The sequence below is a fragment of the Parasteatoda tepidariorum genome, chromosome 7 (assembly GCF_982258835.1).
Source record: "Parasteatoda tepidariorum strain Cologne lab strain chromosome 7, Ptep-v5.0, whole genome shotgun sequence".
Taxonomy (NCBI): Eukaryota; Metazoa; Arthropoda; class Arachnida; order Araneae; family Theridiidae; genus Parasteatoda; species Parasteatoda tepidariorum.
In genome coordinates, this window is record NC_141761.1 from 89,525,002 (window position 1) to 89,541,418 (window position 16,417).

The 16,417-nt window shown below is 25.4% G+C and overlaps 1 protein-coding gene across 4 annotated transcripts; it reads left to right on the forward strand.

Moving 5' to 3' along the window:
- The first annotated feature begins 1,651 nt into the window (after positions 1-1,651).
- Positions 1,652-15,305, forward strand: LOC147807302 (uncharacterized). 4 transcript variants are annotated; one of them, XM_087168237.1, is made up of 9 exons: positions 1,652-1,845; positions 4,765-5,037; positions 7,559-7,646; positions 8,335-8,489; positions 9,750-10,038; positions 10,766-10,871; positions 11,549-11,591; positions 11,973-12,111; positions 12,968-15,304. In XM_087168237.1, exons 2-9 carry the CDS (start codon positions 4,875-4,877, stop codon positions 13,950-13,952), a joined length of 1,968 nt encoding a protein of 655 aa, XP_087024363.1. In that variant the 5' UTR covers positions 1,652-1,845; positions 4,765-4,874; the 3' UTR covers positions 13,953-15,304. The 4 variants fall into 4 exon arrangements, with proteins under 4 accessions (XP_087024363.1, XP_087024365.1, XP_087024362.1 ...); XM_087168239.1 differs by lacking the exon at positions 1,652-1,845 and adding an exon at positions 2,829-3,061 and having other exon boundaries at positions 12,968-15,305; XM_087168236.1 differs by lacking the exon at positions 1,652-1,845 and adding an exon at positions 3,070-3,399.
- The last annotated feature ends 1,112 nt before the right edge of the window (positions 15,306-16,417 follow it).

Genomic DNA, 16,417 nt, shown 5'->3' on the forward strand with positions numbered 1-16,417 from the left:
TTTCGGATTACATTTCAGTTTGTTTAAAAATGCTGTTTTAGTGTTATACAAACATCCTAATTTGGCACTTAGCAACAATAAAATTCATAAAACAGACACGTTTAACTTTATTGCAAGCAAATTTTCTAAGTAATTTAAAATTATCATTATGCATACGTAAATTTTATTTAAAATGATCTAAAAGGATCATTATATATTATTCGTATTTACAAGACATGAAAAATAAGTGGCTTCTAATTCTATTTTATTTTAACGCATATTAAAAATAATATTACTTCAAGTATAGCATAATGTACTTGACAATGAAAACTTATGATTGAACAAAACGGTTTAAACAAAAAGTAAAAAATAATAGTAATTTTTTGATAACTCTAGTAACTCTTTGTTCAACTCATAAATACTTATTGAGTTTTTTTAGATCATTCCCATATTTTTTTTAATCGCATTTTTGAATCTTGAGATTTTAAAACAGAAAGCAAATAAAACAATTCCATTTAGTTGAAGAAAACTCCGTCAATCAATCATAGTGATCGGTTTGCAACCAACTAAGAATTATCTAAAATATATTTTATGAATATTTTTAAAAATTTCCTACGTAGCAAAACAAATATTCTCTTCCTTTTATCTGTACTGACCATTCAAACTAAAGGCAACCTACTTTTTCTACAGAAAAAAAAAGCATTTTAAAAGTTTTTATTCCTTTGAAGCAGATGGAACACCGGTGTCTCTTTTATATATATATATATATTTCTTACTCTTTAATTACAAACGAAAATATATTTTGATATATTTTAATTATTAAAAACAGTCTAATAGCTACTAAAAAGTCTATTAGATTATTGGAATTGCATTTCTATTGAAACATAACATACAAAAAAAGTACATTGAAAAGAAATTCTTTTTTTTTATTCATATTCAAAAATGTGTCAATTGATTGATCAAATGATTTTGTAAATTAAGGAATGAGGAAAAATTGCTTCTCTTAGATCTAAATAACTGCAAGTAAGCGAAAATTTTAAAAATTATTGTATTTGGAAGTTAGCCTGGTTTTGAAAATTTTACCTTTAACGCAGAAAAGTCACCTGAGCCCCATGCTGCATTTCATAACCATAAATTATTGAAATGCTAAGTATAATGCTTTAGCGAGTTAATAATTATTTTATTGTTTATTTTCGTGCAAAATATTGGAAATATCAGTATAATATCGTTCGAGTAGAAGGAGAAATGTAGCTATTTATTATGAGATAAGATTGAAGCTTAAAAAAAAAAAACTAAATTTTTGATCAAAATGTGCAACAAAGGAAAACTAATTTTTTCCTTTTAAAAATATTTATTGTTAATAAAGTTCTAAAAAGTTTCTCACAAATTTTGATAAAAATTATGGTCTGTTTGGATCAATGGCATTTTTTTCCCCTAGAAAAATGAATACTAAAAATCGCACAGTATATTATAATTTTTCATTTCAATTGAAATATAACAAAAAAACATAATAGTTTTACTAAATAGATCTGGAAGAAAAATTATTATTTATTTTTTTATGGTTATGTTTTTTTGTGAAGAAACTTTTATGTGAGGAGGTAAGTTAAGTTCTCTTTTCGCTAGAGGGCAAGGGCAATAAAGGACAATTCTGGAACTGATATCTCTTCGTGCATGCGCGTCGGCAACCCTTGGACCAATCATTGGTGTTCAATAATCTGAACCATTTTCGTTTTTGGCTTCAGAGAGTGCAGTTTACTGATACTTTATGTGAGCGCCTGTGTTTCTTGATTTAAATATTCCTGAGTTTCCTGTCTTGATTTTCGACTTTTTAATGTGAAGTTTTTAGAAGATTTTTAGATTTGTGGAGTAAGTAAATTTAATTTACATTTTATTTAATTGTTTTACGCTATTGTTATGATTGTTATAGTTTTTAAGTAGGATAACAATGCATTTTAAAAACATGTTTTTTTTTGTATTTAACTCTTTACTGTTTTTATGTGACAAATTAATGTGTTTTCAACACATTAATTTGTGATATATTTGTTGACAAATGAAACGTTAAATGCATAACACTTTAAATTTTTTTTAAATGCGTGGAAATCTGTACTTTTATTATAGTATTCAAAAAAAAAATTTGTTTAAAGAATTACGAAGGTTTTCTCTAGATAATTTTGGATTTAAGAATCTCCCTATTCCTTACATCAATAATTTATAAAGAGAAAAAAATTGATTCAGAAATGTATTTTTAGTTAATTAAAATTATATAAAATATTACATAAGTACGAATTTTAGAAAATTAAGGTTTAGATAATTTTAATGGACGAATTTTTTTTTTTTCATTTTTGAAGATTAAGAAATGAAATATTCTTAAATATTTTTTTTAAGCGTTTGATTTACCGTGTTTACTTTTTTTATGTTAAAAGTCTTCTAAAGAATTTTATTCATTAATTTTTTTATATTATATACTTATTTTTTTGTTTATTTATTCTTTTAAAGCTTGTAGGAATTTGGAAACATTTGTTAATTTCTTTTAGTTAAAGTGTAAAATGGTTAATATATTTGAGGTTAAGCAATTTGAACAAATTTCATGACGGCCATTCTTTTAAAGTGTAAAATGTTCATTTTATGGGAAAAAAACAATTTGCTGACCTATTTTTCTCGTTGGATATATGCGTTTTTCAATTATTAAAGCTTCTAATTTAATTAAATTACTGATTCATATTTAAGATAACTAGTTTTATTTTTACTGGATAAGAACTATTTATTAACCATTTATTTCCTGGACAGAGAAAATAATAATATCCTCTTAAACTGCGCTTAACTTTGTCAGAAGCTCCTTTCATTTTTCTCGTTTTCTATGTAATTTTATGGAGGTTGATTTATTAAAATTTTTGTTATCATATAGTTCAGAAAAATGAAGTTAATTTTTCAAAAATGCTTTACTTTGATAAACTTTTACCAGCTTTATCTTTTTTGAAATAAAATGTGTTAATCGAGTATCAAACGCGTTTACTTAAAAGACGGGAGAAGTAGATCGTCTAAAAGCCTCTCTTAAAGGAAGATTAGGTTAAAGCACAAAAAGGTGAGTTATGTTGAATTTACTTTAACACGACAGAAATAGGAAAGTGAAAGCTTTTGTAAATAGGAAAGCATGCTTTCTTCTGTAGTACTTCTGTTTTATATTTGTAATTAGTTTTGTTCCTCGCAATGCAGTTTGTGATTATGAGAAAGGGGGTGGGGTAGAATATACTGTTTAATTATATTTCCATTCCTCAATTTTTTTTTTAAAGCAATCTCCGACTACTTTTCAAGAAAGTGTTATTTTCTTTCTTTTGTCAGTGAAGGGCTAAATACAAGTTGTTTTAAATTATTGAAAAAGAAACAGCATTATTTTAATTGAATGCGGTTATTGCTTGCCTTGTAAGTTCCTCGAGATTTGTCTACAAATTATTTATTTTACATTTGTGTACTTGAATATATTTGATAGTTTTTTCTGAAATCGAAATAAATTGCGTCTTTTTCGCTCTACATTTCTTTTCTAAGCTATTTTAAAGTTCCTTGAATAAGACATCAACCCTAGCAAACGAGGTATAAGAAGCTATTTATATTATAACACCCTCGCACTTTCTTGCCTATTGAAATATCATTTAATTTATGTTGCCATTGAGTATAAACATTATGTTTGATTCGATTATGAGATTGATTGTTGATCAATGATTATGTTTGAAGTTCTCAGTGTCTATATTGTTACTTGTGTTGTTTTATAATTTTTCATTTTTTATAATTTTTGATGTCCTTAAATGATTTTGATCTGGACTTGTGGAGCTCAGTCTTACAATGTCACAACATAATTGGAATTGTTTAATATCTATTGATTTGAAAATGAAAATCTTTTCTCCAGTTGTAATAACTATGTACCTATTTCCTTAAAAAAATTATGTTTAGATATATATTTTTTTTATTATTAAATTTTAAATATAAGACTTAAGAGACTGGGTAGCTCCGAGCAACAAGGTACATCAGCCAGAGGATTATTGTATCCATAAATATTACTTTAAATTTTTATTCAGCATTATTTATTAATTTGCATTATTATTTATTAAATATCACCTCTAACAATTTAACTCACTATTGGTCTGTCTCATGCCTCCATTTTCCAATTTGTTAGTTTGAAGCACTTAAGGTTCTATTGGTATTTAATAACTAATACAGAGATGGTATGCTTGAAGAAATCATATTTCAAAGACAAGAGTTCCAATCATAAATTGGAATTTAATCAGTAGGAATTTTTTTTTTTGGTACTTAATAGTAGGAATATTTTTTTCCCCCATTGACCATTTTAGTCAAACCCGATATTATCAAATTGTGACTTCTAGTTTTGAACGAAGAAAAAGTAATCGAAGCACTTTCATTACATATATTTTGAATTTTTTATAATATTCTGAGATTTTTGCATAAATATTTTTTTTATATCCTTACTTTGAATTAAAACAAACTGAATATTATTTTGGGCTTGAGGTTTAGAAAGAAAGCATTATTTGAGATTGATAAGAAGAACTCTAAAAGCCAATGTTGAAAAGTTTTAATTAAATAGTTTCTTTTTTCTGATTTTTCCATTGAATGCGAATTGAATTTGCATTACTTTTAATATATTTTTTGATGACAGGGATATTGGGACATGAAGGCCTCTTAGGGCACTCTTAAAATTGCCTTTAACTGTATCTAGCATTCATGCTTATAATTGTAAAATAAAATGAAAATTTATTATTGCATTATACTTTCTAGACATTACTCTGAAAGAAGAAATAAATTTGAGTCTTATTGATCTACAACCTGTTCTGTTGCTGTTTGAGCTGTTGCTTGAATAAAGACTGTCAAGAACTTGATGATCCATAATGTCTGCTTGCCAAATTGAAAGCCTAGGAAATCGCAACATTGTGGAGTTTAAAGGTCTTCTCACATCTGTTAGACTCATAAAGAGAGCAGTTTTGCAGTACAGAAATCTGGACATGAGTTTGAGCTGTTCACTTCGAATAACAAATGTTCAAACAAAGGAAGGTAAGGATCATGGACTTATTTAAGTATCTTTCATTTTTGTGTTATTCGTTAATATTAAACTTGTTCTTGGTTATGTTTATAAGAAATTGCGAGTTTATTTTTTCTAGAGAGGAATAAAAACTTTGCAATTATGATAATATAGGGCAAGAAACCATTGCTAGAATTCACAAATATATTAAATTAACATAATTTTATAATATACATGTTTTAGCATATTCATACGTTAAAATATAGCAATGAAAAACATCACTTGTATTGTTTTCTTTGCTATTGTTCTTTCAAAAAATGTAATTTTTATGCTATTTTAAATATAAATTATTGAAATAATTGATTCGTATTATTTCTAATTATTTATATCACATAATATTATAGTTTTTAAATAATGTACTAAATAATATATTTGTAAGTTTTATTTTGTATTTATATGGTTCTAGTATGAATAGTACAGGAAATATGTATATTATTGCTGTTTTGCATTAACTGCACCCAAAGTACTTTTCTTTAAATTAACTTTACTTTTATAAAGATAACCATGGCATGAAGTTTGATGGAATGTTAAAAAATTGTAGGGACTTATCCAGAATTTTTACGAGATGCTCATTTTTTAAATATATTTAACTTAAACTAAAATTTTTGAAAAATGCATATTATTTTATTGCGAAGAACTTTTTAGTTTATGTAATTGTTCTGTTTATGTTGGGTAGCAAAAATATTCTAATAAGATAACAAGGGATGTTGCATTTTGTTTTATACAATATCAAGGGATGTTGCTTTTTGTTTTATATAATATTTTAAAGTAAATTACCACATGATTGCATTGAAACTATTAAAGATTAGGGTTGAAATTTTTGTAAAACATTTATTTTTACTAATTTTTATTGGCTCCAATTTTTCAAATAAAATTTTTTATAAAATAATTAAAAAAAAAAACTCTTATAAAATCCACCTGTATTGGTCCCTGGATACTGTCACAAATTTATCAAATATTATTCTGCATATCATGTCGCTAAAAGTGATTGTGTTTAATATTATTTTCTTACATCACTTTTTTGTAATCTATTTCAATAATTTGTTTTTAAAGAGGATTGTAAGTTCACTATTTTAAGAAATAAATAATAAATTGTAAAAGTGATTGCAAAGGAATTGGAAAAAAAATTTAAATTGTCTCACAGTATTTTGCACATATATCCAGATCCACATTTCTTTGAATATTTAATTAATCCAATTGCAGAATTTCAGAGATTTATTCAAATTTCAGAAATGAAGTGTTAAAAAACTCACCAAAGGCAAAGGTTTTACACATTAATATAATGGTTTTTGATTTAATAGTAGAAATGTACAATAATGACACCTGTTTTCTTAGTAGTAAAGTTAACAAAAATCTTTAATTTATTCTGTTTAGAAATAGCTTTTCTTTAATAACAAGCTTTAAGTTTAAAAGAAAAATTTTTTTATTTCATTTTTTTACATTTTGTTTAGTATTTGCTAATTAAAGATGGATGAATTAGTATTAATACATCATTTATAGTTACTTTTATTATCACACTAAATATACTCATTTACAATTTTGAAAGTAGTTGTTGTCTGTGATTTTTATCTTTATAGTATTTCAAAGCTTAATTTAAGTCTAAAACTCTCTGAATACACCAAAAATCAATTGATTAAAGTTGAATCATATCCAAACTTTTTGTTTATCACATCAAGTAAACTGTGATAAGAATTATTTATTTATATTCCAGAAAAGTAGTGTTTTTTGTGTTTGAATCATATGCTGAAAGGGCATTAGTCTTGCTAACTAATTTTCACAAAAGCGAAATAAGGGAAAACATTTATTTCTGTATTTAATATCAGTGCAAAAAGTCTAAAAATAATAATGCTTCTGGTTTATTATCTAGTCTAATGCTTTAATGTTTTTATTAGTTTTTCAATCCAATAGTTAAAGCGGTTAAAGAGACTGATTCCCTTTTTGCACAATGCAATTCGCTTATTGTTAAAAATGTTATTTTATGCAAAATGGAAAATCAAATCTTTCAGGATTAATTTGTGTTACTAAGAATAGTATCTGTATGTATATATTTTATATTAAATATACATATTCGATATTTTTGAAATTTATGTTTTATTTAACATTCAAAAATATGTTATGTATAATATATTTTTATTACGAAAAAATTATTATCATGTAACTGTACATATGTAACTGTACATAGTAACTGTAACTGTACATAGCTAAATTGTATATTCTACATTATGTAGTTGTAATGATATTTTATGCTAAAATATATGATCTAATAAAATGTCATTAGGCTCTATGTTGTAGCTTGATTTGATTTCTTTTAAAAACTTGCACACTGTTGAGTAATTTTTTGCCAATTTTTCGTTATGTTTACTTTTAAATTTCTGTTCTCAAAACAATCTATGTTTCATTTCTTCAATTTTTTTTAGTTTTTACTCATTTTTATGTTACTAAACTTTGTAATATATTAATTAAATTTTATTAATTTTCATTTGCTGATGCCAGTTTACGAAGATGATAATGCAGTTATTCCAAAAAATACCGCAATTCGTATTACGCGTGTTCCTGTCGCGAGTGCGTATAAGAGAAATAGGTAAGTAATGCTGGTTTTTATTAATTTTTTTTTCCTTAACTTTATGTAATTATATACTAAATTGCTCAAAATATTATTAGTTTTTTTAATTAGCTTATAATTTAGGGTAATTTTTAAATTATATTTGAAAGTATGTTCTTTTTGTGTTAAGAGACAAGCTCATATATTTTTTTTAAAAATGTGATGAGAAAAAAATTTTTTTCACACAAAATTTGGACTTTGATCACTTCTAGGATATTTACATGCTAAGCTCAATATTCTTATTATTTTTTCAAATTAAAAGTTACAAAATATTTTAAATTAGATAATAATCTAGTTACTTATAAGCATTTAAAAAGTGTGGACATAATTTATTTTATTTGAAGAATATGAAACACTTTGAACTGTTTAGGATATAAAAGCAGGTATAAATATTGTTGTGTATTATGTTTGTTGTAGAGTACGTTCAGTAAAAATTAAAAAAATGTAGCATGGGGAGTAATGCTAAGGAAATTAAGTTTAGAATTAATAATATGCTATTCTCTTTTATTTATTAATATAGGTTAACTTTTTTTTGTTTCACACTTAGAAACTTACGGCTTTAAATGATATTAAACAATAATTCTTTCATTTATGTTTTTAAAAATATATTTGTTAAAGTTTTTGTTTCACCAATTTTTTTATTTAAATATTTGATTAATTTTTTTAGCGAATATTGTATTGACAAGAAGAAGCTGCTGGAAGATAATGTGGTTCCCAAAATTACTGATGATGTTCCCGAGGAATTATTGTGTATCGCTTGCAACTCTCTTCTGCAAGATGCAGTTTTAGCTCCTTGCTGTGCAAATAGTTTTTGTTATGAGTGTAAGTTTTTACAAAAAAAGTTTTTTTTTAAAAGCAAGCATTTATTTTCGAAATGCTTTCGCTGTATGTATTGAAATTTTGTGCTGAATCCTAATTTGTTGTAATTGTTAATTATTTAATGGAATTAAGTATCGAAAAAAGATTTCTCTATTTAAGGATTTCTTTTATATTGGTTGGTTAGGCTTCTCATCTTTTTATTCTTTGGAATTTAATTACAATTCCCTTGATGTTATATTTACTTTTTTGAGCATTTTATCCCTATTCCTTTTAAGCTTAGAATATGGTAAATTAATGGTAAAAATAATGAAAAGTGTTAGTTTAGCTTTTAGGAGCTTATAATGAAGTTTTTGCTTTGTTTAATTCCCCCCCCCCATGTTTTTGAAACTAAAATATATACTCAATTATAAATATGTACTTGACTTAATTACTTTTACTTAATTTAATTGCTGGTAACCATTGATCTTGTTCTTAAGCCAAGCTCCTATATATACTTTTTCTGAGTAAGCATTTCTTTGCTTCAGGCATATCCAGTTTTTTAAGTTTTAATATTCTGGTGTAAACCCCACTTTTTTTTAAAATTGCATATTCTCTTCAAAGTTTTGTACACATAAAATTTTTACTTATAATATTTTTTACTAAGCAAAACTTTTTATAAATATTTGTTATTTTCTTTTCAGAAATTTAACATAATCATAATATTATAAAGAGATGTGTTGAAATCATAATTATAATTAAATACTGTTGCATTTAACTGGTTAATAATTATACTTAAAATGTTCTGTTTTGTAAAGTTTCAAAAACTCACATTCTTCAGATTAAGAATTTTACTACGCAATAAAATTATTTATTTTGATTTAATTTAATTGTGTTATAAAAATTAATAACGAGATAAAACTGTAGCAAGTGTTTTGTATGATATATAATAGAATTTCTGTTCGATAGGAAATTGTATTTCTTGCAAAAGTTTAAAATTACAAAACTTTTAGAGCTTGTTGCCCATTTATATTAATGATGTAATCTTTCTTTAATTATATTAAAATTATCTGAAATGCCATATTTGATGTATTTAAAAGTCATATGGGATTTCGTTTTACTTATTTACTTACATTTTATGGTCAACTCATATGAAAACCATTTACACAGGTTAGATGATTTGAACTGTTATAGCATGACTGAAACATTAATGTTAGTTCATTAGATTTCAGAATACTTGTTTTATATTTGTGTAATAAACTGATTTTAAATGAATGTTTATTACAGGTGGTTATCTAGCATTTTCCAATTCAGAGTGCCCAGTTTGTCATGATTTTGCGGTTACTAATTCGGATAATCTAATTCCATGTCTGTATTTACGAAAGGCTGTGCAAAATTTTAAGTCTTCAAATCAAGTGTTTTCTGAACTAAGTTCGAAATCTAAATTGCCTGAATTTAGAACTACTGTTGAATTTTTTAAAGCCATAGAAAAGACTCTTGAAACTGAGAATAAGCCACTGGATGTTAAAGATTCCATAAAAAAGGATCCTACTGCAACTTTAAAGTTAGATAATAGGTAAGCATAATGATTTCTTTTGCTAATTATGAATGTACTAACAATTGGATTTATTTTCTTTTTTAAAGATTTAATGCTTTGTCGCACAATTTTGATTAAAGATTTTTGCAACTTTTGTTGAAATTTTGCATTATTTTAGATCAAAATGAGTGAAAAATATTCTATTTATCATTTTAATAATTTATGTTTATGAATTACTGAATTAAAATTTAGTGCCTTTTTCTGTGTTAACGGTAAATCTTCCAAAGACAGCTCACTTTCAAACAAAACTTTTTCAATTTACAAAATCAATTAAGGATACGTTTTTAAAAAATATGAATCAAATTTTTGTTAATTGCTTCCTTTATGTTTTATATTTTAGTGCAAATATAATTCCGATAATGTGACGGGTTTTATTAGTAATGATTACACTGTTTTTTTATAATTAAAAAATGCCAAGAGCATCAGAAATGGATATAAATATAAAATGGATACATGTGTCCTATCTGCGAAGGGTTAACAGAATATAACTTTAAAATGTTTGAAATATTTTTAAATGGTAAATTTTGCTTTCCACCTTGATGTACTTAGTTTATGGTAGTTAGACAAACTGTTTTTGTGCAACCATTGGAGATAAAAAGTTGCTTATTCTAGTACTTTAGACAATTTCTAAAATTTCATTTTTATATTAGTTTTTCATTTATATTTATTTTATTGATGTTTTAATTTTTTTGTTCTTTTTTTTTAGCTGTCAAGAGTTTGGAAATTCATTAGCAGATGAATCTTCTTATGATGGCACACAATCTGGCAGGAAGATTGAGACTATTATTACTTCAAGATGTACATATGGACAAGTAAGAGAATATTATTTTCCTTAATAAACTTAAAAATTCAATTTTAAAGGTTTCAATATTTTCAACTAATGCATATTTACTTTATTCTTGAGTTTTAAGCTCTCATGAGCAGTGCTTTTGTGACCAATAATATTTGCCATTAATATTTACTAAAGGTAATTTCACAAAAAAATTCTAGTATGGAAATAAAGATCTTTCTATAAGTATTTTAACCTATAATTTGATTTTCTTTTCTACCATTTCAAATACTTCGAGAAATCGTTTCAATATTTATTTTCTTAAATGTTCAATTATTAACATGATTTCAAAATTTTTTTGTATGAATGTCATATTTTTTTAGGTGGTTGAATTAATTGCTGCTTAAGTATTTTTAATTTTGAATGCTGAGCTATTTTTTTAAGAAGTTACTTTTTTTTGTTTTACTTAAGCTTTTTTGTTGTAAGATTCTGATTTTTGATTTTATTAAATTTTTTAACAATAACTGTAAATAATTAAAATAAGTCTTATTATGATTGCTATTTCTAAGTAAAGTTTTTGATGCATTTGATATATCCTTGCTTATGATGTTTGGTATAATTAATTTAACTTATTTGTTTTGAAGGATTTAATTATTTTTTTGCATCTTGAGGTGTGTAAAGTATTCTAATAACAACTTCTTTTCTTTCTTTTTTTTCCAGAGGTCTATTCGAGATTCCTATTTTGATGATTATCCTTATTGTGGTAAGTTCCTAATTTCTAAAAAAACTTTCAAATGTAATGCGTAACAGTATTTTATAACTCAGTGTTAATTTATAAGTTTTGATTAGTTTTTATGTAAACTCTAAAGTTATTTAACTTTTAAAAAGTATTAGTTCTATTAATTGAAAAAAATTGATTTTACTTGACTTTCTATTTAGCATTGTTTTCAATAAGTTTTCATGTTTTTGTTACAAACATTGTAAATCGTGTTGAATCTTTACAATGTTTCACGTATGATCCAGTTGAAATTTTTATAATTATTTTCTCCAGAAATTAATTTTTCACGATGTTACTGATTGTTTACCTGTTGCTTGCATTTTTTAAATTTTGATTCCTATTATATTTTTATTCTTTTTTTTCCAGATACATCTGATGAAGTTTCATATCTGGAAGCAGAACCATTGCCACCAGGAGTAGAACCTTTGCCTTGCCAAATTTCAACTTACTTGGGTTGTCGTTATGAAGTGCATGATTCTGCAGTCGCTTTTAACAGGGATGAAAGGTAACTTTATTTACTGAGTTCTTTATTTCTTTTCGTTTTTTTTTTTTCAAAAATGTCATTCATGCTTTTTTGATTTGTAATTGCACCTGTTAACACACCTTGTTAATAAACAAGAATTTGAAGTCTGTTTGATTAAAAGTATTAACCTGTTTGTTAAAATACTGTAACTCTTTTGGCTCATCCACAATTCGAGGGTTTGTTAAGGAATTTTAAGTTTTCCTCAATTTTATTGTATGAGTAAGGTTATAATTTTATAATACAGTATTTTATATGCTTTCTGTTAAAACCATTTGAGGTGTATAGATTAGTTATGAAATCTAGTGTGATTGTGGATTTTATACGCATTCTTATCAGTACAATTAACTTGTTCTTACCAGTTTATGATGACTTATTTTCTCGGGAATTTTTAGTAACTAGTTTAAATTTAGTAATTGAAATTAAAACATGAAATATATTCCCTTGCATTACTTCATGTATTATTAATAAATGCATAATTTATGTTTTTTTTCTTTATGGAGTTCTCGCACTAAGGAGTCTTAATTTATTAATTACACTTTTGTTAATATTGATGCATTAATAATGCTTAACATATTTATTATTTAAGATCATACCCAATGAATAGAACTTTTTTAAACTGAACAATCATTTATATCAATTCTTAGTTGTTCCTTAATGTTTGTAATATCTTTTGGCTATAAAAATTCAAAGTTGGGATCAATAAGGCTTTTATTTTTTACAATTGTAGTTTTTGTGTAAAGACTGTGTCTCTGTTTCATTTTTTACACACATTTAATATTTTTAAGTACCTAGTTTGTTATTTTAAACTTACAATTTTTTCTCTCTTTATGTGTTTTAGGAGTATTAAATATGACTTGGAAACTTTCCAACTTGAAAAATATGACAGAAACCATTATGGAGAGAAGTTACCTCACAATAAAAGTAGAAGCTCGGATCATCCTAGTTATGAACACATACTGCCATCTTCTTCTAAATTTTTGTCTGACTCAACTAGTGAAAAATCACCATATTTTCCTACAATTCTCTCTAGGAGATCAAAAATACATTCACATTCCGATTATCACTCTTCTACAAGCACTGAACACCGATCTAGTCTTAGATCAGCCAAACGAACAAGGTCTTCCAAGTCTCGTCCACGAGAGAGATCCTCTTCTTCCAGAGGATACTGGAAATCTTCTAATTCTGATTCTCAATCTTCTACTGACAAAGAGTCTATGCAATCTAGAAGGAAGTCAACCAAACGAAGCAGGTCTCGTCTTGGAAAGAGATCGTCCTCTCCCAAAGAACACTATAGATCTTCTCACTGGAGGGTTTCATATTCCAGAAATCTCCCTTGTATCTCTTCTGATTCTGGAAAGCACTCTTATCCTCCCCATGTTGTTATTTCTCATAAAGGAGACATTGTTCAGAAAGAAGAGATGTTCCATATGAAGCACATAGGTGAGAAAGAAGTGCATATTGAACAAAATAAGTCTTTGTATCAGGAAAAGCCTCGTTTTGAAGCACAATGCTCCAGCATATTCTCTAAGCCTATTGATACAAAAATGTCTCTCGACAATTTTGAACCAGATTATGAGCCGGAAGATGTTGTGATGAAGGCGTCTGAAAGAAGAAGTGTTTTCCCGGAAAATAGTGACAAAAGAATAAAATTGGAAGAAAATGGATGTTATGTCAGCAAAAGAGTTTCTTGTATCAAGTCTTCTCCAGATGAAGAATGTTCAAGTTCTGATAAAGAAAATGCTTCCAAAATGAAAAAATCATGTCACAAAAAGCGTAATAGTGTTCATTTGAAGAAAAAAAGTCGCAAATCAAAAAGAGAATGAAAAAAAAGGTACCTGTTTTGATCTGTTGAAATGAATATGTTTAATCTGTTGAATTAAAAAACTTGTGATGACTCTATTTTCTTCAAAATGTGATATTTATATACTTTGTATACTAGTCTGCTTTTAACAGTTATGTAAATTAGTGTACTGAAATCTAAATGATTCAGTAAATGACACAGAATGAGCTTTTATTAAAATTCTCTTGTTTTTTCATATATTTTTTTCATTTAGCGAATACATTTCTAAATGTAATATTTTATAAGGTGATAAGTTGGCCATTCCTGCAGGAATATACCATTGGCAATATTTTTTTTACTTGATTGATTTTGTTTTAATTTTTTTTATTTTTAAATACGATTTTTTTATTGTTTTGCATACTTGTCTGTGCTTAAAGTTTTTGCTGAAGGTGACAATGAACAAATTTTTGTTTGACTATTAAAATTATGTTATATTTGATTTCTTTTTTAATTTATATATTTTCAAATGTAATTTTTCATAAAATGATTATTTGACAATTACTGTATTAGTATGCAGCAAATGACGATGAACATTTAATTTTTGTTCAGATTGTCAAAACTCTGCCGTAACTGATGAAAATTAATATTTACTATTTTAAATTAAAATTTCTGTATTTTAAAGTCCTTATTATTTTATGTATATTATAAATAATGCACACCCTGAAGTCAGTAAAACGTTGCATAGTATTTTTCTTACTTATTGAATGTTGTTTTCTAAATAAGTTTACTTAAATTGCAGAAATTGACAAAGAACAAATTTTTGTTTGGCTATTAAAATTATGTTATATTTGATTTCCTTTTTAATTTGTATATTTTCATATGTATTTTAAAGTTATATGTAACTGTATTTCAAAGTTATTGTTATTTTATGTACATTCTAGATAATGTACAAAGTCAGTATAAGGTACCCTAAAGTCAGTATAAGTTACTTTTAATTGCATAATACGGAACATATTCATTTTTTTATTGTATTTTTTTTGTTACTCAACAATCTGTTTAGAAATCATTGTGTTTTCGTTTGTAATTATTGATGTATACTTATTTTAGGATTAACTCAATGTTTTAATTGTTTGATTAACTGCTGCTATAGATTTTTCTTATTTTTTGTACAATACATTTTTTTGTTCTTTATCCTGTAACATATTTTTTTAAATGGAGAAAAATTGTATTATATATTTCGAAATACATATTTATGAGCGTTGCTAATTCAGTAATTGTATATTGTTACTATTTTTCATACTGTGCTTTATTTTTGGAAAGAATCTTTGTTTTTTATTTACAATATTTTTTAAAAACTTGTGATATTTATAAAACTTTGTTCAATAAAATAAATGTGTAAATTATAATTTTTTGTATTGTTTTTTTTATAATTATAAACATTTATATTTCAATAAAAGGAAATGCTTCTTAAAGGACAATTTATGTCAAATCGAAAGAGCAGAACATATTATATTTTTTTATAAGGTTTATAATTTTTTTAACTACAAGTGTTCAATCGTTATTTTGATACAATTAGCAGGAATCTATTTCAATGGTGTTTTAGAAAGATTTTTAACATTGTCTCACTCAATCTTTTTTTTTAAAACAAGTTTTATCCATACAATTTCTATAGATATATCTAGTTTATCTTTAGCTTTGTAATGTGTATCTTATTTAATCTACCCATGTCATTTTCTTTAAGAAGAAACAATTTTCATTTTCTTTATCAATTACTGAATTATTATTAAAGGGAGGAACTATAACAATTAATGAAGTGCTGCCGTTAATTTTGTTAGGAATTGTTGTCTAAATAAGAATAAATGATAATTAATCTTTTTAAACTGTGAAATTTTAGTAATGTCTTAAAAATTCTATGATTCTTTTTTAATATGGAATTTAACGTTAGATTTATTTAGGTGAAGAAATTTATAAAATATTTGAACTTATTCTCATCACAAACATACGAAAAAATATTTCAAATTATGTCCGTTTTAAAACTTAATTTCTACCACATTCTTGTGATTTTAGAATTTTGTTACTGTTTTCACTCAGTTAATCGTTCCCAGCATAAACTTTAAATTGCATTTAACTAAATACAGAATTAAAACCATAATTTTGTTAAGGAAAATTTTATTCAAAAATGCATTATTTCAAATAAGTTCACATTTACATCTCATATCTGTTCCATGCGATTAATAACACTTCGCAATTTTATGAATTGAATAAAAGAATAGTTGAAAAACACCAATTCACTTAATAGAGCGTTAATTTATCCCAGTTCACTAAATTATCAATTTGAACAATCATATCAACGGGTACTTTAAAAAATTTTTATTGATCATATAATGTAGAGAAGAGAAGAGATAGATTGAAGTACTAATTTTTTAAAAATTTTGCATTGGCTAGGCTAAGACGTGATGGACGGTCGTGATTTTCAAGAGATTTTGAAGCTTAATGTATAATCGCGTG

Excerpts from the sequence above, each read along its gene's own strand:
- LOC147807302 (XM_087168237.1), top strand. The coding sequence starts at position 4,875 with ATGTCTGCTTGCCAAATTGAAAGCCTAGGAAATCGCAACATTGTGGAG. Across the intron at positions 5,038-7,558 it reads AAATGTTCAAACAAAGGAAG|TTTACGAAGATGATAATGCA; the intron begins GTAAGGATCATG and ends TGCTGATGCCAG. Across the intron at positions 7,647-8,334 it reads AGTGCGTATAAGAGAAATAG|CGAATATTGTATTGACAAGA; the intron begins GTAAGTAATGCT and ends TAATTTTTTTAG.